At 41.1% G+C, this 22,065-nt stretch overlaps 1 protein-coding gene across 6 annotated transcripts in view; it reads right to left on the bottom strand.

The window, feature by feature from the left end:
- Positions 1–1,051: 1,051 nt before the first annotated feature.
- The window catches only part of ESR2 (estrogen receptor 2), a 43,975-nt gene continuing 22,961 nt past the window's right edge, over positions 1,052–22,065 (bottom strand). For 5 of the 6 annotated variants that reach the window (XM_042814216.1, XM_042814211.1, XM_042814215.1 and 2 more), the window contains 5 exons: positions 15,368–15,658; positions 11,273–11,411; positions 9,102–9,235; positions 7,465–7,639; positions 1,052–5,894 (listed from right to left, as the gene is read on the bottom strand). In XM_042814216.1, the coding sequence (XP_042670150.1) occupies positions 5,756–5,894; positions 7,465–7,639; positions 9,102–9,235; positions 11,273–11,411; positions 15,368–15,658 (878 nt within the window). In that variant the 3' untranslated portion in view covers positions 1,052–5,755. The remainder of the gene's footprint in view (positions 5,895–7,464; positions 7,640–9,101; positions 9,236–11,272; positions 11,412–15,367; positions 15,659–22,065) is intronic. The other variant, XM_042814212.1, reaches the window with a different exon arrangement.

Genomic DNA, 22,065 nt, shown 5'->3' with positions numbered 1-22,065 from the left:
ACTTCCTCCACTCTCATCATTTTATGTTTTGAAAGCAATTACTTTCAGATGGAGCTCATTTCAGTTTCTGGCTCTGCAGAAGTCAGCCAACTCTAGCCCTTATTTCATTGCCGGGTTGTCACAAATGCCCATGCAAACCTTTCTGCCGAGGACTAATAGTCACTTGCTGACATGATATTCAGTTCTGCTGCCATTAAGCAACTTAAGCAGGGATAAAAATTGGAACAATGCTAAAAGGTCAAAGGAGAATTTCATAGCCTGCAATTTCCTTATTATATACAGTTATATCAAATTGTCAAGCTGAGGTAATGTATAATATGAGGAGCTTTTATGAAATTATCTCAAAATGTAGCAAAAAAATAAATTCTGGGAAATTAAATGTTTTTCCCCCAGTCCTATTTTCAATAGTTTTACCTCAGTTGATTATAAGCGCCATACCTAGGCTGACTCTAATGTCTGCTTCAAACAAGTCATTATATATATATCCACCCAGCTCCTACTGTCATCCTCACTCAGGCACTCAGGCTGGAGTTGCTCAATGAATAGGGGAAAAAAAAGAAAGAGGGCAGGAGCAATAGGGAGAGCAAGTGCATACGTGCACAGGTGTTGTACAAAGGAGTGAAACGCCTCCACCTGGCTTTGGGTTGAGGTCATCTTTGTGAGGGAGATGAGATCCATCTGATCTCAGCTGTACCTCCTTCCAAAATCACAGAATTGTGTGAGTTGGAAGGGACTCTGAGGTATCTAGCCCAACTCCCCATAATTAGTCAGTGAACAAACAGTCCTCCACTTTCTGCTTTCAGAACTGTTACAAATTGGCACCCTTACAGTTAAATTCAAATTTAAATGCCTGAAACCTACGGAGCCACTTGGAGCTGTGAAACTTCCTAAGAAGTCCCATACCTGATAAATCCACCTACAGCATACGAAGAAGTGTGAAGGTCAGGATGAGACACTTTCTTACCCACAGACACTGTGATTCCACACATCATAGGCTCCAGAAAGCAGACTGAGATCAGCTACAAGAAAGAAATGAGCAAAACCCCACATATTTAGGTTTCGTGATACTGGTTTATTCAGCCACAACAGTCCACAACTTAACAATGCGTGCATCACTGGCAAAATACCTTAAATTCACAGAACTAAATAGCTGAGAGACAGGACAAAGGTTGATTTGTTTGTTTTTCCCATCCATATTACAGACATAGAACAAAAGGTGCCAACTTCACTCCTAACACTGTTTCCACTCCAGACTTGTGGTGAGGACAAACTACTGAAACTAACACCATGTAGGAAGCAGGACTCAGAAAATTCTACGGCAGTAGACATAAGAAACATGCAGAAACAACTGTTCATGGATACAGTATCTCTTCACTACACAGCACTGTGACAAGTAAAGAAAGATTTGTTCAGGCAGCAGCAGCAGAAGCTGGCATTTTATACCACTGCAGTCTGCTTTTAATGCACTTACATAGAAATCACTGACACTCAACAAAGCGTTAGTGTAGGTGATCTCTGTGCTAAAAGAAGGGAACAATAGTTATAAAATATCCATATCATCAATAAAATGAAGCTTTGGCTATGAAACATACTACGCCTTTTAACTCACCACTTCAGTTCAGTAGTAAAATGCCAACAATAATAATTTACAATACATTTTAGCAATCCACTTGCTTTCCGTACTCCCATTTACAAAGCTATCCTTAGTGTTAGTTTAGGCACTGGGTCAGCACAATATACGACTGCATCCTTAACTGTGCCAAGTTATAATCTTGCAGGACATAATAATGTCCAACACTTTCTTCTTAGAAGAATGGTGACAACAGCCAAGGCATGTCCATGACTCCTGTCCCTGGCTGTGCTGGCTTACAGCAGCCAAGCTCAGCTATTCTACCATCCAGGGAACTGGCCAGAAGATCAAAATTCAACCTTAAAAACCAGTAATTCCTGTGACAGGACATCAGACTGTACTCAGTTTAAGGCATCTCAAATGAAGCCGTGCACATCCATACCTTGCTTTAATCATCAGCTGTCAAGGTACAAGCAACGTGTTTGCCATTGGCAGTTTTACCTTCATGGGAAAGGATGGGGAGGGGAGAGAGTTGCCTCTTTTTCTGCCACGATTTCTCAGTGCTAAGATTAAAATAGGCTTCTTAAGAACAACCACATTTTTAATATATGAGGGATAAAGCACAGCCTAAGAAAGAACACTGTTAGATCAGTGCACAGCTATTTTCTATCACTCAGACAAGAAAGAACAACCTTGGACACAAAAGCAGGCTCTGGCCCTGCTTTTAGAAGCCATTTGTGTCTAGCCCAAAGTAAAAAGCTCAGGCTTGCTTTCTGTGTAGTTGGGACCCAAAGGTGCCAGGAATATCCTGCAGCAGAGCAGTGCTGTGCCTCTAAAGAACCCCATCACACCCATGGGCCTTCAGCAGTATCAGTGTGCTCAGGCTGAGCTGCCCTCTGAATCTTTTGTGCCTGTTTGTACACATATATTTGGCATCCTCTGTCAGCAAATCTAAACTATATATTCTCCAGTGATGTCTAAACAAAACAATAATTCTTACCTTAAATAAAGCTGACCACTGGTAACAGTTCAAAAGGATAAAGAGGCAACTTTCCAAAGACTCACTGCATTTCTAGGAGCTCTTTAAACCACTCTAATGATGCAAACACAGTAAATGTCTTTGAATCTCAACATGCCATCAAGGGGAAAGCAAAAACTTCCGGCAGTTAGAAGGATGCTCTCCGCTCATCACAGTGTTCCCTGTATAGCATTCAATCAGTAAGGAGTTAACTGAAAAAATCACAGAACTGTAGGGGTTGGAATGGACCTCTGGAGCATCTCGTCCAACCCCCAGCTCAAGCAGGTTCCCTAGATATGGCCCTAGCCATATTTATACAGACAGTATGTGCTATCTGTCTTGCTTTCCTGCATGTTTCATAGGAGCATCCAGTCTATCAGGCACTGTCTCAAGGGAGGACTTTCCCACTCATCTTCTCCCCTCTGGCAGCACCAAATGTAATTTGCAAAAACACAGAGCTCTGGAAAAGGTGTAGCATTCCTGGAGATGAATCATACATGACACCCTCATCGCAGCTCCCAGAACTGCAGCACAATTCAGGCAGAAACAACCACCTCTGGCCCAGTCCCACTCTGTGGCAGATGCTGATGTGCAGCAGGGAAGGGATGCTGCAGAGCAGCCGCATTCTCACCTCCTGATGGGCCTCTGTAGCTCCTCAGCTCCGTTCTTTCCTGCTGGACATGGAGATGCTCGCTATACAGGAGCTGAAATGCACCAACAGCTCTGCTCAGGCCTGGGTTGGACACGGATGTTCTCCTCACCTGGGCTGCAGTACATGAGAAGATCTGTGGGATACAGACCCACGGTTAACACAGCATCTTACTCAGGAGTCAGCGTTCATTGCCTTATCACAAGGTCCTTGTTTATCAGCTGTGCCGTGCACCTCCCTCTTTACGCAAACATGAACATCAATCCACAGATGTGGCAGCTATTGGGTTTTGCCCATTTTAAAACACTGGTAGTAGCTTTCAATAAAACAATGCTTAACGAAACAAAATCTGTTGAAATCACATCCTGTTCCCTTTTAGACTGTGAGTAGAAACGTGTGAATCACAGCATGGCACAAATCTGCAGCACCGCCCTTCTGCATCAATCCAGAGTAAATTGGCATTTAGACATTTGTTGTATGACTGATACCCACTCTTTCCCAGTTTCCCAGACATTTGCTTCAGGAGTGCACATAAACTCGGCGCTTTTATAGAGAAACAAAAAATAGCACTTCAATGTTTCTTTGAAAAATTGTATTGAACAAAATAAATACACAGGAAAAGGAAAATCAGAGAAAGAACACTACAAAGCGGGAAGGCTGGGAGGTGATGGCAGCCAAAGATATCTTCTCACAGCAAAACTTCCCTCAAAATGAATAAGGAGCCAATGAATTCAAGACTGTACTTACATTTTTTTTCTTTTTTCCTTTTTTTTTTTTTTTTGTAGTAAATATTAAATATTTTAGCAGGGCACTGCTATATTACATTTCTTATAAACAATAGAAAGGTAGCCAGTAAAAATTGAGACAGCAGCAGCATCTGGTATAGTACAAGATCAAAAACAGGACAAGAGATCTGTGCAACTCACTGACAATGCTTGATGCCCCTCCTATAAAAAATACTGTCCTGGGCTTCAAAAAACACCAGGATCAAGGGTCTTCAAGATACTCAAAGCATGCAAAGGGGGAACAGCGCAAAGTCCCTCATCCAAAAGACTTAGGCTCCAAATGGACTTTTGGGGTAGTCCCAGTTTAATGTCACCACACCCGCAATGCCAAAACCACGCATGTATTATAGTAAAACACTTCCACTGATAGCAACTGCAATTGTAGCTCACATCAAAATGCAATACTGGCAGTGACTGGAACGAATGGTGCCATTCTGCTCTTCGCTGAGGTGGTCAGCTGAGCTATTTCCCTTCTTTATTTTCCTTAGCGGGTCTTAAACACATGCAGAAGGCAGCACACAGGGAGGCCTCAGCCTGCATCCCAAGTGACATTCAATTCAAACAAGCCCTCGCACCTGTCAAACAAACTTCTGAAGGATCCTGCACAAAATATGGAACAGCTTCAGGTCTCACGCGCTTGGAGAACCAGCAAGCAGCAAACCTGAGGGCAGCAGCCCAGCTCAGCCTCCCATTCCCCACCCCTATGGTTGGGGCGGGCAGGACTCAGACGCACAGGCAGTCAAAAAAGGGGAGGGAATGCAGGCGTTTCCCCACTGATCTCACAAGCCCCGGTTGGCAGAGCACGTATGAACGCACACGATATTCACACAGCAACCTTTTGTACCTAAATGTTATAATAGATTTAACACCATTAATAAATATATAAAACAACATCTTCATGTCACAGACAGAACACATTTCAAAAGTCAGCACTGACTGAAAGAAGGGGGCAGTTTTGTGCTGCTTTAAAGCGCTGAAGAATTGTACACAGGTAATAGCACGGGTGTTAAGAACTTGCTCATAGAATGCAAATGTAAGCTTGGTTTCGCATTTCTGAAGAGGCTCCGAACTAGCCCAAGATGTTATTCAGAATGGCCCTCAAATGAGGGCCCATGCAGCCATTGCATATTTAAGAACAAAGGAAACTCCTTTCCACTGTGCACATCACCTGCAAAGCAGCGTTGCCCAGTGCCCAGCACACACAGGTAAGCAGATTTGTCCCAAATACTGCTGCTGTATATTTCATACCACCTCACACTGAAAAAGATCAGTTAGTGCTTAAAAGGATTGGGCTGGGACTCAGAGAGCGAGGCCCTGACCCCTGGCCCCCACACAGACCTCTGTCATCTCAACCCGGTCACTTTATCTTTTTGTCTCATTTGCTTTTAAAAAGGAGAGGCAATAATTCCCTGTCTCGCAGGACTGTTCTGAGGCTTAATTTCGTAAGGTGCTTTTAAGAGTCTCACAGAAGGCACTATAAAAGTGCAGCCATTATAATGTCAGAAACAGACAGAGGTGTGCGCCTCGCAATCTTTTCCCAAGATATCCCATTGCGAATCGACAAGAGATGAGGACTGGCACTAGGTCACGCTCCAGCAGTCCCATCACAGCAGCTTAGTTTTCTCCCATAACTTTCAGCAAATGGAGGCTAGGGACAGCCTGCATATTTGCAGTATATTTGCCTGCATATTGGGGCAGCCCCGTACTTCTGTTCAGACCTGGAAATGTGAAACTTATTCAAACTCAGGATGTGTGACTGGGGACTTCTTTTGCCCTCGGAGTGTGTGCGCGTTCAACATCTCCAGCAGCAAGTCATACACTGGGACCACATTTTTGCACTTCATGCTCAGCAGATGCTCCATGCCCTTGTTACTGTAAAGAAAAACAGACGACAAAGTCAGTGATATGTATGACCAGCACAGAGAAGGAAAACACAATCACGGCTTCAAGAGTTCCTTTTTTATGAGTTAAGAGATGTAACTGCTGCAGACTGTGGGATCACATACTGCTAGCAGCAACAACAACATCCTAATGCTCTAAGGCTACAATCCACCATCTAGAGAACAAAGATTCGTGCTTTCCAACACAAACTGTCTTCAGAAAATGATTCAGATGTATCATTCCCATTGAGATGAAAGAGAAAGCTTCTTCGGTGCCATAAACATGGGAGACCCATGTGCTATAGCTGCAAACAAAAGGGGAATTCACATCATGCAGCTCTGCGAACCACCTACTTCTCCCAGCTGGCTGAGCAGAAATACCATATGATATTGGCCAACTTCAAGCAGTTTGCTTCCTCTCTGCTTGTCCAATGTTAGATCTTGCAGATAACTACAGGCTTTAAGAATCCTCTTTTTTTGGTCGTACAGCAAGGTACGGTGACATTTTGCTGACTTGAAATCTCTGCAGCTGTATCACTATTTGGATTGACAGGGGATGGCTATTGCTGAAGTACAGCAGTTGTACACACACACACACACACACACACACACGCATCAAGGTACACTCAGAGAGTTTTAGGGCTGAAAACCAAGTGCACTTTCTCAACACCAAATCAATCACAGTGGAAACAGCAGTAACCAGCCAGTACACAGCTGAACTACTGGATTGGTCTGGGAAGGAGGCAGTGCATCCCAAAAAATGATGTTCTGCTGCAATTCAAGAGCTAAAAGCCTAACAAAAGCCAAGAGGAAAGCAAAGACCCCCTCCTACCCCTCCTGCCCTCCTTCTGCACTTGAAGGTCCTGCATCACCATGCAAGACAAGTGAACAGCTGATCTCTGGGTAACAATTCAAGATGACAGAGACCGAAAATTAAAGCATCTATTTGCAGCACCTTGCATTTGAGACCACTGTACTGCAAGCAGAGATGAGAAACCTAAGGTGGTCTGGGAGCTGGCAGGGAGCAGAAGAGCTGCTTCACATGAGGAAAGCCATCGTTGCAGTGCATGGCAAAATGCTAGGGTTCTGAGTAAAAGGACCAGTTGTGGCTCCCAGGATGCACAAAATATTTGGCCCAGGACAAGTACAAAGTTCAAACCATACCTCGTTCCTCCAAAATCCATGCTGCAGATCAGCTCTGAAAGGGAATTCTGAACAGAAGAGTTTTGATGGCTGGGTGTCGTGTTTCTTTTATTATTACTATTTATTTTTATTTTGTCAAAGGGCTGAATTTGTGTTATTGTTGCTAAATGTTTCAGGAGAGTACGTAGGAATGCTTTAATGCAGTACAGTTCAGAGAGCATTTTAATATTAACACAACATGTTGAGTGCCAGCCAATACCTGATCACATTGCCTAGTTAGCCATGCTAGGAAGGATAGTCTTACAAAAAGGGAGATGAAGAGGGTCCTTCAGGGGCACTGTGGAGTTCTAGACCGACTCTGTCACTGTAAGAAGCAAACACAACAGCTGGCATATCCCTCCATATTCTGTAAGATTTACCTTGCATGTCTGACGTGGGAGAGCAGCATCAACAGATTGGCCAGGCGAGTTGTTTGCTGCTGGGAGGGGATTCCGCTCTTTGCAATAACCCACACCAGAGCATCTGTGACCACATTGAGCAGGTGGTGCAGTTTCCTGTTGCTTTCGGGTTCTTCTGCTGACAAGGGAAACATGCCTACCAGAGGAGAAAAAGAAATCCTGCTTGTGAGGCACAAAAAACTGTGAGTGTGGATTGTCTTCCAATGTAATAATTCACAGGATAAGAAAAGATGTATTTCCTGACACACATTCACACACCCCAACACAATACAAACAGTGCTGCATGTAACATGCCAAGCGTCAGCTTGTATTTCTTCATCCAAATGGGATTTCTACATCGACTGCATAGTGATTAACTCTCCCAAATCCTCCCAAGACAACACATTGAACACAGGCTCTTCAGTCAGACCGAGCTCTCAGTCTGTGGGGAAGCAGACGTGCTTTCCATTCTCCATGGTTTTTTCCTTTGAATCACATTGCACCACACCGTTTAGCTTCTATCATGCTGGAAAAACAAAAAAAAACACCTTTCTTCTCCAAGTAAATCCAAGGGAGGAGGAGAGCAGCTGTTCTTACTGACTGCTGTAGGCTCCCAGCAGCTCACCACGGTGCCACAGGACAGCGCCTGCCTACTGTGAGACACCTCAGAAGTCAGCAAAAGCAGAAGAAAGGGGAGTGGGGTGGAGAAAGAATAAATTGCCACGAGGAAAGTCTGGAAATACTCACTGGTATTTCTTGATAGAGAATACCAAAGATGCCTATGGATGGAGAGAGCTCCTGAACACCTTGAACACCAGAAGTAACAGATTAACCTTGCTAAGGAAGGAGAGCCAAGAGAGGAGAAGTGTTTTGTTTTTTTTTTTGAGAGGTGAAGCTTTTAAAAAAAAGCCACGGCTAATGAGCACTTTTTTTTCCCTTTGGCTAAATAAAAATAAATGGAAGATCTCTGTTGTCAGTTGAAGTAATGGAATCTGTTCTACAAACAAGTCAGAAAACAGCTGGACTATTCCCCTTCGGAAACAGCGCTGAGAGTTACACAAAAGCTTCATGCTGAAAACAGAAGATGTAAATAGTATCATCATTCTATATACAGATGGCTTTCAGTTGGTTTCTTTGTTGCTGTTGTTGTTTTCCTTTTGACCTTACAAAATGTTCTGGGGAATAAAAGGATTTTACCGCAGGCTGTAGAAGGCTGCAAAGTAAACTTTCTGTCCTCACATTCATCTTGCAGAAGTGCTGAATTCTTTCTAGCATTTGTACTAATTATCACTAAACAGAAATATTTCAGCACAACTGATCGCCACTCGGTTGAGTAAATAATTTTACTAGCACGAAGAACAGGCATATATAGGCATGAAGAAGTATAACCCGTGACCAGGATCCACGGAGCTCTGAGCTCATGCAGTTATCTGGAACAATATGGCTTAGAAGTTTCTCGAGCAAAAACCCTTATGATTTGATGAGGTCCCTTTCCAGCGTTCCCTTTGAATTATGCTTTATCTCATTTGATATTTCTGTCCTTTTTAGACACTAATTTCCCAGCCGCAGTCGAAATAAGTATAATTTTTGGTGAGTGTCGGAGGCAGTTGTGTACTCACTGGAATTGAGGAGGATCATTGCCTTGACACACAGATACTCCTTGTGCTGCAGTTTCAGCTCTCGGAACCTCGAGGTCATGGCCAGGAGCATATCAAAGATTTCCAAAATTCCCTCTACGCATTTCCCCTCGTCCCTATGGAAACATTTAAAATGTTACCAAAAAAGTAGAGTTAAGGAACTCTGACTCAGCCGGATAAAAGCCATAGTGCAAAGAATGCTGCAAGAAGCCTGTCTTGTCTGTGGGAGCATTCAAAAGGTTCTATCAAGAAATATGAATGGAAAATTACAATGGCATAAAAGGTCACTACCTCTAAGAAACTAATTTTCTGTGTAAGGTGCTTAAAGTGCTTACAGCGTTGACCACAGGTAAGTGCAACCACATTTCTGTAAAGAGGCTTTAACTTCACAACCAACAAAATTTGTGATAATCAGCTTTAAACTACATACTACAGGGCAGAGCTCACCATCACCTTGAGTCATTTTCCAGATTTGGTTCACAAGGAATTGATGCCACAACCTATGACATCCCTGTTTGTACCTGACAAACATCTAAAGAATTAATAATTAAGCCCCACTAAAGTAAGTTTCTTGGAGCAGTAAGATAACTCCTACGACCCTCCAAACCATCTTTTGCTTGTTGAAGGTGTTCACGTTTGAATAGCTTCTGATTTTGTCTGGCTGGTTTCATTTGTTTGTTTATGGTTGCAAGTGAATGGTGATTGTAACCTCCAGTTTGGATATTAGAAACAGTACTGTTTCCAGTTCTGAGGATGAACTGAAAAAATACATACAGCTTAAGCCATTTCAATTGGCTTAAAATGAATCAGAAGTAATTTGAAACCACTTAAATTAGTGCTTCAGATTTTTTTTTAAACATACTGGAATTACAAAGCAGTAAAGCTCTATGATGCTCTATTCAAAGGGATGCCCCTGTGTCACCTGTAAGTCATGAGTTTTGCCTGCAGTGCTGTTAACATGAGGCACACTTAAGGACAGTGGTGCAGGATCACTCCTGGCTCCCAAAGGGAGGTGCTGAGTGCCCAGGCTGAGGCAGGTAACACTACCCAGGAGCTGAAATACAGCCTGCAGAAAGGCAGTTGCCTCAATACTGCCTGGCTTCTCACATGCCTCTTGGCAAAGGAGAAATTCAAGCTTTGGAGGAGGACTGGCAGCTGCCAGCATCAAGACAAGGCATGAGCATCAGAGACGTACGTCTACAAAGGGTAGATTGTGTGGGTAATGTAGCTAAAGTTCACATGAGTATATCTTAAAAGTAATACAGGATGCCCAGACGCTTGCTAGCTCCCACTCCATTAAGTCCTGCGGAGATGAAGGAAGCCAGCTCTTTTTGGCTTGTATTAGCTCTCGAGGAACTGAACATATTGTACATTTTCAGCAATTTCTTATCATTGCAATGAACAATCCAGAGTGTCCTTGCATTGAATTTTATATGAGAAAACCACAATTTACTTCAAATCTTCTGTAATCCAAATTTATTTCTCTTAGCAACCCATTTTCCTTTCTGAATCTATGATGGCGATGATTATTTAGCTTGAGCCCAAATTGGTGCAGATATGAATTTCCCTAGGTTGAAAAGGTTAAGAGAGATTTTACTCCTTGCCAAGAAAGCAGATTCTCTCTTTTTACCAATGTGAAGCCCAAATCAAATTGTTCTAACATGCTAACATGGAAAATCATCCCTACTCATCCATATTCTTCCCCGCTGGTACATAGGCTATGGATAAGTAAGTTTTAAGCTTGCAACACTCCACTTAAGCTTGAAGGAAACTTTCAGTATTAAACAGCAAGTTACTTTTTAAAATCCCTTTTGGCTGGTGCTACAAAGCTCATCAATGTAGCTATGAAATCTGCACTAGGTACAGGAAAAAAAATCTGAGATAAACTACTTAAAATAAATGGGGAGAAAATCTATTGGCTGATGGAAGCTGTTTCATAAAGGAGCACATCGTGCTGATGTCTACAATTTAACATTTGGAGCCCTGAACACTCAACAGGTGAATTTTCAAGATATAATTGTTAAAATACAAGTGAATGGCATTGTTAAATTAAATGTTCACATCATCTCCAATATTTCACCCACTTCCTTTCTCCATTCATCTCCCTCCAAACACACTAACTGAAGGGCTCTCAAGAAGTTGATTTCTCTTACCTGTCTAGTACAAGGTCCGGGGCAAAAATTAATTTCCCAGGATGGTCGATTGATCTCCACATTAAACCAATCATTAAAACTTCCATCCAGCAGCTCTCCAAGAGCCTGACTTGGTCATAGAGGCTGAGATCAATAAAGCCTAAAATGATGAAAACAGCATCAAATAAATCAACTTGTTTACAAAAAAATGTCTTTAATATACAAAAAAAAAAAAAAAAAAAAAAAAAAAAAAAAAAAAAAAAAAAAAAAAGAAAAAGAAAAAGAAAAAGAAAGAAAAAGAAAAAGAAAAAAGAAGAAACATGGGTTGTGAAGAAAGACAGAAAAAGAGGTGTATCAGGAGTGTACTGCTGCCATCTCAAATGGGAACATAAATAGTTGTGATTATCTTTAACACATCTTCCACAAAACATTTAAAATGATAGAACCACAGAATCCTTAGAGTTGGAAGGGACCTCTGAGGGCCATATAGTCCAACCCTCCTGCGACAAACAGTGACACGACAGCTCAATCAGGTTGCCCAGGGCCTTATCCAGTCTTGCTTGGAAAGTCTTCAGGGAAAATAAATAAATCAGAGCAGTGCTGAAGCACAATTGGCACATAGGTGAACGTAGACCTGCCTTACATGTGGGCACCTCCTTCGATGACAGCCTCAGAGACTTCTTGAAGGTACCAAGGACCCACTATGGAAACTCACATCTATTAAAGATGTATTGCATTATACTGTGGAGGATGCCTACAAAAAAAGACCATTCTTTTCCCGTAACATATATGGTTGCTGTTTGCAGGGTTGTCTCTTGGTGTTTTGTTTGGACCTCAGGAGGCAGCCACGTTTCTGGGTTTGTTTGGTACCTATGAAAGAAGCTACATCTCAGTTGCTCTGTGTTATCACCTTATTGGTAAATGCCATGTGTTGATCAATAAAAAAAATAAAAAAGGAGGACAAGGGTAGTTGATGATGGTAGTGATGTCTGCATTGCCTTCATACGTGGCACCCCAGAAGCAAGAACAGAATTGATGCAATAGGGCATAAGCCCTTTTCTAGCATTTAGTTATCTCTAGAACTTCCAGCAAGAGCCAGATAATATGGCAACACAGCCAGAAGAAAGAAGTTGTTGTTGCTTGCCCCTTCCTCTGCAATAACATACAAAGCCTTAGAGAAGGTGTTGAACTCCATGGTTCTCAGGGGTCCCTTCCGACTTGGGATACTCAAGGTTCTATAAACAAAGAAAAATAAGAAATGCACACATAAGGAAAATAGAGAATTAACAACAACAACCACACAGAAAATGGAGAAGTGTCCACCACCAAAAGGCAAGCCCAAGAAAAGCAGAGACAATGACTATCAGTTCTGCACTCAGTCTGCACCTCTGTTCTAAACCAAGATCAGGTCAAAGTTTTCAAAGCAGAGACACTTCAGATAAGACTGCTAACAAAGATGCTGAAGCTTTAGATGTGCTGGTAACTATTGCTCCAAATGGTGAAAAAATCATCACAGGGCTCGGCCATGGGAGATGGGTTTCCTGCAGATCTTTTTGGACAGTTCTCTGACATCTCAAACGTGTGCCACATATTTGCGCTGACATTAAATCTGCTCCCAGTAATTTATATAAACACTTCATACATTTTCAGCTCATTAAAGTGCTGCCCTGAAAGACAGTCGGTGACATCCCCAGGTTAACATAAGCTGGGTAATGCAAACTCCCTCGTTGCATCACTGAAAGTGCTGCCTTCACACTGAGAGCCTTACTCCTTTACTCCAAGAGGAGCAAACAGGAGCCCATGAGCTGTGCTTTCCCTCATGGATTTCACTGTCAAAGAATTTACTACAGAGCTCACAGCCAATGGCAGATTATCTGCCAGACCCAAACCCTCATAATGTAAAAAGTGCTTTTAGAAAAATACCCATGGAAGTGCGAATAGGATCAACCAACAGGGATGGTTTCCTGGGAAACAACAGCTCAAAGACATTTCAGGGGTTTATTTAAATCAACAGTTACAGAGGCGTGCGCTGATTTCTACACCATAAACAACAAGTTATGGGGTTGAAAAACAAACCCCAGTAGAGCTGTCAGACCAAGCCACAGTTTTCAGTGCAAAGGTAATTAGAGATTCAGATGTATCCCAGATGGCGCCTGCTAAATACGCATTACCAACAGTATGATTTATGAACATCAAGTGCTGCTGTAAGGACTATTTCTTTCCTCTTTCTAGCAATCGTGTTTAAAGGTTGAGGATGGCACATTAGCATGACAGCTTCTATTGCAGAATCTGAAGTCCCTTCTCATTTGCTGCAGAGTACATTAAATTGCTCATTTTTCTGTGGCTGTAGAACCTGTCCTTTAAATTCTGTGCTCTATAGCTCATCCTTCAATATAAATTACTAAGATATCCTGCCCTCCTCTTCTTCTGGGTATGCAATAGCTACCCAAAGATATCACTCTGGCCAGCAACTATGTCGCATAATGAATCCAAACTTCAACATCATGACAACGTTCCATCTTTCAGCCATGTGAGCACAGCCATGAGCTCCCTTCAGCTCTGTTAAACTAGGTCAACCGAGTCAAAGGCAATTATAGAAGCTATGTTATACCCACTGATAACATTGAATTAAAATCATTGGAAGTCATGAGAAAAGAAAATAATAATCCAGGTGTTGTCTTCTACTTTTATGAGCAACAAAAAGATTCAATCCAACAAGCTGACTCTATACCAAAAATATACTCACAGAGTGAGACTCGTAATAAAAGGTCATTAAAAATTAAAAATTTAGTAAAGGAAAAAAACAGATTTAGATTTCCTCTTCAGACAAACCTCTATCAGAATATAGCACATTTAGCACTAAGATATGAAGAAAAGAATAAAAAGATTTACTTTTACTTAAAGATGGCCATCAAAGTAACATCCATCTACTAATTTAGAAGAGAAATATATTAAAAGTATTGTAAAATTAGTGCTCACTGGACCATTAGTCAACAAATTTTTTTTTTTTTTCATGGATTCTTCAGGGAAGAATTTGCCAACTGAAATCCTATGGGCTGAGCTTCATCACCTTATTTACTTAAAAGGAAGAAATAAATCCACATTCAAGAAGATGTTGTAAAAGCCACGTTATACTGTGATGTTATTTGTAACTGGGAACATACTGCATTTCACATCTGTTTTGGGCAATTTTCTAAAATAGCATTTATTTCTGTTCTGTGCAACATGGATGATCACAAAAAACAAACACACGTGATAAAGTGTAAACATTCCCAGGAGCTGTTCTGAAGGACTTTGATCGCCTCAACAGGTTTTCTTCATACAATTCTCTTTCTGCCAAGAAAAAGGTTTTACTACTGACATGCATTGAAGACAAGCTAAAAGTAACCAGTGTCAATGGACAAGGCTTAGGACTGCTAGGTGCAATGCAGAACACATCAGGTGTGCAAGGTACATGCAGCTGTAGGGCTCACTTCCAGCAGAGCATCATATATGAAGTTAAAGAAGAATCCACATCCGTGGATGCAGTTACATTCAAGGCAACACATGTAATTGTAAGTCAGTGAATGCTCTTTGCATGACCAACAGCCCAAACCATGTTAATTTTTGGTTTAAAGGGAAACACAATAATTCTGACATCAATACAATGTACCTCTTAATCTGATTCTCTCATGTACCAATTATGTCAGCTGAAGCAGTTGTGGAGACTCAGTTCTTGGCTACAAAGCAATTTTCATCAACTTCAATACAAAGCCTTTATTAGATTTCAAGGAAACCATTTGTGTTGTTTTTTTTCTTTTGTTTTGTTTTTTCCAATAGCAGTCTACACATTTTAATGAACTTAATCAGATTAACCTGGCATTTAAAGCTGGTGAGATAAAAATAACATGTAACATCAACTATGCTTTTTAGCAACCTGAACAAGTACTTGGCTAACAACAGATATCAAATTATGGGCAAGGCTGTCTTCTGATTCAAAACGCTCCCAAGTGAAGTTCTGAGAGCAACAATTTGTCCATTACTGCTACAGGACTTTCTATAAGACACTACACATTTACAGCGCTATGCCACTAAGGCATCAAATGAAATAGATAAAAAAGAGGTTGAAATTCTTACCAGGAATTTTTTTGGCCCAGCCAATCATGTGAACCAGCTCTTTGTCTGCCAGTTTTGTCAGGGACATCATCATGGAGGCCTCAGTGAATGGCTTGCTAGGACGACTCACCAACACATTGGGAGGCTCAGCTTCAAGCAGAGTTAAAACAAACTGTTCTGGACTGACTGTGCTGAGGAGGATCTCTTTTACACGGGTTGCAGCCTCATTGTACTTCCTGGTTTTGCCCATGCAATCCTCCGAATTACGATGGCGGCGCAGGATTCGATACCCACAGCGTTCTCTTCTTGAGCCTGACACAAGAGGTACACAATTGCATTGAAATACGTTGCTCTCGCTGTTACATTGTACAAAACCACATGTTTGGGGAGGGGGGGAAAAGCCCCTCAACAGTGGATGTTCTAACATTAAACATCAAGTTTCAGAATTTCTAGAGCTTCAGCACTGACCCAACTTCGCTTCAGAGGAGCCTCCTGAAGAAAAAATAACTGAAAACAATGTTTACTTTTGAATCTACTTTACAAGTCCCTGGGAAAATCCCATTGACATCAGAAAGAGATTAGTCTTTAAATGCAACTAATGAAAGCTGTTTAATTCTGCTAATAAATTTGCTTTTAAATGTTAATTGGGAAAAAAAATTCTAAAGTATGAGCCATGAATAAATATCTCAGCCAGAAGCACAGCTGGTGCTCGCTGCCAGCTGGGTGCTCAGCTAGGGACCTACTGAAAGGTAACCTGTCTTCTCCATACGTCCACTTAAGCCAGCAGGAGTTTCCCCAAATGAATTAGGGTATCCACAACTAGACAGAGCAAGCCCCCACTTTGGAGTTACACGTGCAGATTACTATTTCTCTTTCACAGAGCAGTCCTCTTACAAAGGCCTTAAATTATCAGAATGATTTGTTACTGTTCATTAAGACAACATCAAACATTCTCTGCCTATCAGTATTATTGGTGGGATCACTGTAATCTATTCTCGAAGAGCAGCCATGGAAGGAGGCGAAGGGGTTTAAAAACAGTGGGCATTTGATGCAGTGCTCAGCTATGATGTCTGTTTCCCTCACACCTTTTTTATTTATTTATAAATAAAATTATAAATAAATATATAATAATATGTAAATAAACTTTGGCAGTAACTAACATGCAGGTTTTCATCACATAAAAAAAAAAAAAATCAAGTTATTTAAAAATATTAAATTACTAAACAGATTCATAGGCTTGAATCCTCCAGCAGTTAATATTTTCAATGTCAGTGAGAAATCTTCCTCTAAATCTTTCAAAAGACAATTTTTTTGTGGTAGCCAACGCCTTTACTGACATGATATTCAAACACGGAATTTTCATATATACATAGATGCCAGTGGTAGCATAAATCTATATCAGATCAACATTTATTATTCTATTAGCAGAAACCGTGGAGTCTAAAAGCACAGTAATAGGTTGCCTCATTTTGTTTCAGTCCCATAAAATACACAAAAGCATCCTTTCATGTAGCGCTGCTATCTTGACAATACTACAGCTAATTAAGTCTTTCTGGTGTGCTGTCCAAAGCAACATCATAGCCACAAATGTGGTTCTTCTTTATTATTCTTGATATACTTCATAAAGTACACAAAGAAAAAGGAGTAGATGAATAATGAAGGTGGAAAAATCCCAAAAGTTCCAACCAGCACCCTGACTATCATGGCTATCAAAGAACAATGACCAGGCTGTGGTCTGGAAATGACACCCACCAGATAAGTTAGGAGGAAAAGCTTTTCAGTTCCCTTGTAGTAACCAGAAGTTGCAACGCAACCTCTAGCCATACCAGAGGATCTGTTTGTCACCTACCAGTAGGGCCATGGGTTTGGACCAGTTGCCAGAGACCCATTTGCACGCGTGCATATCAGCAAGAGAATGTGTGAAAGAAGAACACAGAAACCAAAAGTCAGGTTCTGATAACACTGATGGATGAGAGAAGGTCTGAGTATCAGACTCTGGCTCCTGTGGCCGAGGGAAGTAGGGGCCAGCTGCCTGACAGAGTGTTTAAACCCAGATACTGGAGGGATACATATTGTATAAAACCATATATGTGCCACTACTTGTATCTGCATAAGTGCTAGATGTGGTGTCTGCCAATTAGCATGGCTGGCTGTGCATATAGGTATTGAGTTTTTGTTAATGGCAACAGCTGCTCATGTTTGCTGTTAGCAGATGCAATTATGTTGCAGTTTCCCTTCTATCAAGCTACTGGACTCAGCAATTCTTATTCCTCATCCACCTCTATCAGTTACATAGAACATGAGTTGTCTGAATTCTAATGAGGCAATGCAATTCTGGCTCTGAGTTTCATTTGGCGAAGTAAGAGTTCATACATTAGCAACAAAACAAACAAAAAGGGGTAAAGGCACACACACGCAAAAACCCAATCTCAGATGCTATTGCTAAATTAGATGTTGGGTGAATGCAGACTCTCAGTGGTGGATGTTCCCAGATGATGTAGCTTGTCAGATCACAATCCTGTCTTGTCTTCAGCAGCTGTCAAGCACCATTTGAGTCAACCTGTGAGAAGGACGAGATGTAGAAGCCAGTCAGGTATAACCTGAAGGCATCAAAAGGACTGGCTAAGGACTAACAACTCTGCCTTGACTTTACAGGTGCGGAACTTTCAACTCTTTCAACTACACATTGTCACAATCCTCACTTGCTGCCTATTCAGTAAACCGCATCAGATGTAAAAGGGAATTGTAAAGAAGGTCTGAATATTAGAGAATGCCCACTGCCTGGAAGCAGATGAGGTTGGAGAAGACGAACAGGCAAAGCAGGTTCATTGAACAGTTCTCTGGCATGAAGGAACCCAAGAGGAATGAAGCGTTTGGAGCTGAGTTTGGAACCAGTTGGAAGTACAGGTCTGAATACTAAATTCATTGTAGGAAAGGATGGTTTTGTATCCTGAGAAGGAATGGAATGAAATAGCTTGAGTACTGGCAGGACATTTACACAACCACTGTATTGACGGAAAATAATCAGGGATTTGCAGAACCACACAGTCCTAGTTTAGCTGAATGAAATCTAGTTAGATGCTGCCCAAGAAGCTGAGCAGGGAAGGACAACATACCAGCAGAGAGAAGTGAAGGCATTCTCTCATGGTACATTTACAAAATCAACCTTGATTATGACACTCAAAAAAAAAAAAAAAAGTTTTACCTGTAAAACCACAGAAGTCACAATCAGTTTCTTCATCTTTCTGGACAAAAATCTTTTTTTCCTAAGAAAGTCAAAGGACAGCGAGGTTGAGACTAATTTCTACACACGTGCATGGAAGATGAAGCGAGCTTTGCTAGGCCTCATTTTTGGGCTGACACAAAAGTCAAGAGGAAAGTCTGAATGCACTTCATCAGCTGCAGAAAAACAATCCAATAGCACAGGGCCTGCAGACTGTTCTGAAGTCACACCATGCACAGAAAGTATGTGAATATTTTCCTTCAGGAAGGACAAAGAGGAAAGGTCAGCAATGTTGAAAACTGAAACAAAAGTACAACTGGAGGCAGAACAGAGAAGCACCAAAGTATTGGAGTGCTCTGTTTAGAGAAATCCATGGCTCTGACTTCCATACAAATGTGCTTGGTAGAGAGCTTAATTACCAGGAGAGAGCTGAGCAAAAGCAGGAAGCAGTGCTTTGCTGAAGTGTTTTGAAAATGGACACCTTGAAGGACAGAACAAGAAAAACAGAGCAGACTAAAAGCCGTAGGGAGACACACTGTGGAGAATGAATTTTCTTGGGCTATTAGAAAATAATAGCTGCTCCATGACATGCATCCTTCAATACCTGTTGGAAATGTGAATCCCCCAAATAGAAAATGCATGAAGAAGAGCAGCTTTTGAATTAAATGTATGGAAGAGTAGTGCAGGTGGCTGAAGGGACCAGAAAAGCTACTGGCTGAAGGGGGAGTTAGTGAGATAAGGAGATGTCTGGTGATACAACGAGGAAGAAATTCCAGCAAATTGGACACGTGTCACAAGCAACATGAGCTCAGGCAAGAACTTGCAACCTACTGATCGATCCTAGTTCAGTTTCTGCTACTGAAGTGAACCCAGTGCTATGGGACTCAATATGCTCTGATCAGCTGTCCTCAGATCTTTTGAAAAGGAAATAGATAAATAAAAGGGATGTGTAAAGTAGAAAACAAAACGAGAAGGGAACAGAATACTTAATTTTTTGTGTGTAATTTTAATGGCCGCATATTTTCAAAGCAGACCAAGTCTGATTTGCTGAGTAGTGTGCATAAAACACAACTCATCCATAACTAAAGGAAAAATTATTTATGTCCACATTTAAATTTACTCAGCTGATATGTGGGAAAAAAAAGAGAGCTGTAAGATCACACAGCTAAGAAAGCAACATTTAAGCTTGCCAGCCAATGGACACACTAAGTAGCAGCAGATTTTCCCATTAATCCAACATTTAAGCAATCTAAAGGAATTTCTGTGCTTCCTATTTAAATGTGAGGCTTAGACAGGACTGAAAAATTTTGCCTGTACATTTATTAGCATCCAAAAGGCATGTGTGCTGATAAATCTGTAGGTAAGAAATAATTATAGACAACCTTAATGTTTAGCTTCAGTATATAGAGATATGAATCAACCCGTGTAAAGGCACAGCATTAAAACACTTACAGTTCCCAAGATTAGAGACTATTACTGAAATTGCCACAAATTCCCTAAATACACTTAATAGCCAATATTCATTCAAATAAAGGTAATTCAGGAAATTGGAAAAGTGCATAAGATGATCAAATCTCTCATTCTTCCTACTGCACTCCTCTTATTTAGAGCAATTATTTGCACGAGAAAATAGCTGTATTCAGCTGAGAACACTAGACTAAGGGCAAGACCTCGAGTTACAGCACCATAAGCCACATGGGTGAATGATTGCAAGAATGTAAAAAATAAAACACACTGAAAGAAGTCACTGGTTTTGCTCAGCTCAGAGCAGAGGTAGCCAAGGGGAGATCCCACGGTGGCCTACAGCTCCTCATAGGTAGTGGAGGGTCAGGCTGGATAACGGAAAAAAGTTCTTCACCAGAGAGCAGTGGTCACAGCATTGGCTCTCTAGGGCAGAGGGCGGCCCCCAGCTGCAGGAGCTCAAGAAGAGTTTGTACAATGCTCTCAGACGTAGGGTTTGAATTTTGAGTGGTCCTGTGTGCAGTCAGAGGTTGAACTTCATGATCCTTAAAGATCCCCTCTGACTTGGGATATTCTATGTTAAATCCTTAGAATTTTTTCACTCACCTATGGACAAACAGCAAACAGGAATTACTGGCAGTATATGACTGCACATTGCTCTTAACGTCGATTTTGGTCCCTGACAACTGCTTATGTAACTAGTCAGTTCAGTAATGTTTGAGAGCAAGTTTTTATTAGCAAATCATTACCACTCAAGTAACCTTTGAAAGGAAATGCAAATGTTCTGGTGAGTATGTCTGTGTTCATAGAGCAGGCCTGACAAAGATGCTGCAATCAACCAAGAACATATGAGAACAAGGGATAAAATTACTGTAATTTCCAAAACAGCTGAACTACAATTAGTACATTTCATGTCCAGAGAATGCCATGAAACATTTTTCTCTGTGTACTTTCTATGTGAAAAATAGTTCACAATATCTGTGCTATGTAGAGCTATCCAGAATCTTCAAGCAGCAGGCAAATAGAGGAGAAAAAGAGAGCTAAGTTCTGAACTTCAAAATTCATATCACACAGAAATCTTTCTGCAAACTGAAGGAGTAGTACCAGTACTCAGAGGCAGTATCTAGCCATCACCTTTAAATATGAATCAGCAGTGTTTTCATTTTGTCAGGGAGGGGCAAAACAGAGCTCTGTCTTTGGAAGAATTAAGTCTATTCTAACAGGAACAACAGGATACTGAAGACTTCTTACCGAAGAATGTTTATTTTAGCCTCGGGAAGCAAAAAAAGAAAAAGCACAAGCATATTTGCACAGAAGGTAGCTATAAGGAAATGATAAAGCAACTCCCCTCTTCTTTCTATACCTTGGACAAACAGCTCAGACCATTTCAGGATCCCTAGGTAAACATCAGAAAGTTGTAAGAGCAGATCTCTTTTATCATGATCTATTTTATTCAAGTCTTCAGGGCAGAATCTACTTTTAACATATTTGAAATAATTCTGTTTTCCTTGTTCCTGATGACGGTGCTTTCTTTGCAATTAGTTTTCTACTATCACTCCTAATACCAAAATTTAGCAGCAGTTGACTTGATTAGAACAGTAGGCAACACAGGCTTCCTACAGAGAAATTTACAGATACGGTGTCTAAGACCCTGTGCTTCCAGCAGTATGATAAATATTCTGTTAGAAAATCCATTATCACCTTAGTACCTCCAAGCCAGGCTCCACTGAAATACCTGTGGATTGTCAGGTTGACTTCTCTACATTTACAAATGCAATGACATTCAAGAGTCTTCAAGCCAGGAAATTCCAAAGTAAAACTTTCCTACTTTCTCCTACTGTATTGAAAATGACATATACTATCCAAGTACATTTACGCACAGAAACATATACAATATGCACACAAACACATTTTCCTCAAGGTGGCTATTTATACTACACAAAATTAGGATTGAAATGTTTGATGCAAACAGTGTAGAGTTTATGATGAGCTTTCATGAACCAGCAAAGTGGTAATTGAGGCTCTTCTGCCACTT

This window comes from Centrocercus urophasianus, unplaced genomic scaffold, assembly GCF_019232065.1.
Source record: "Centrocercus urophasianus isolate 14NV4802_14NV808 unplaced genomic scaffold, USGS_Curo_1.0 seq_14, whole genome shotgun sequence".
Taxonomy (NCBI): Eukaryota; Metazoa; Chordata; class Aves; order Galliformes; family Phasianidae; genus Centrocercus; species Centrocercus urophasianus.
The sequence above is the reverse complement of the archived record's forward strand: the minus strand, read 5'-3'. Positions and strand labels throughout refer to the sequence as shown.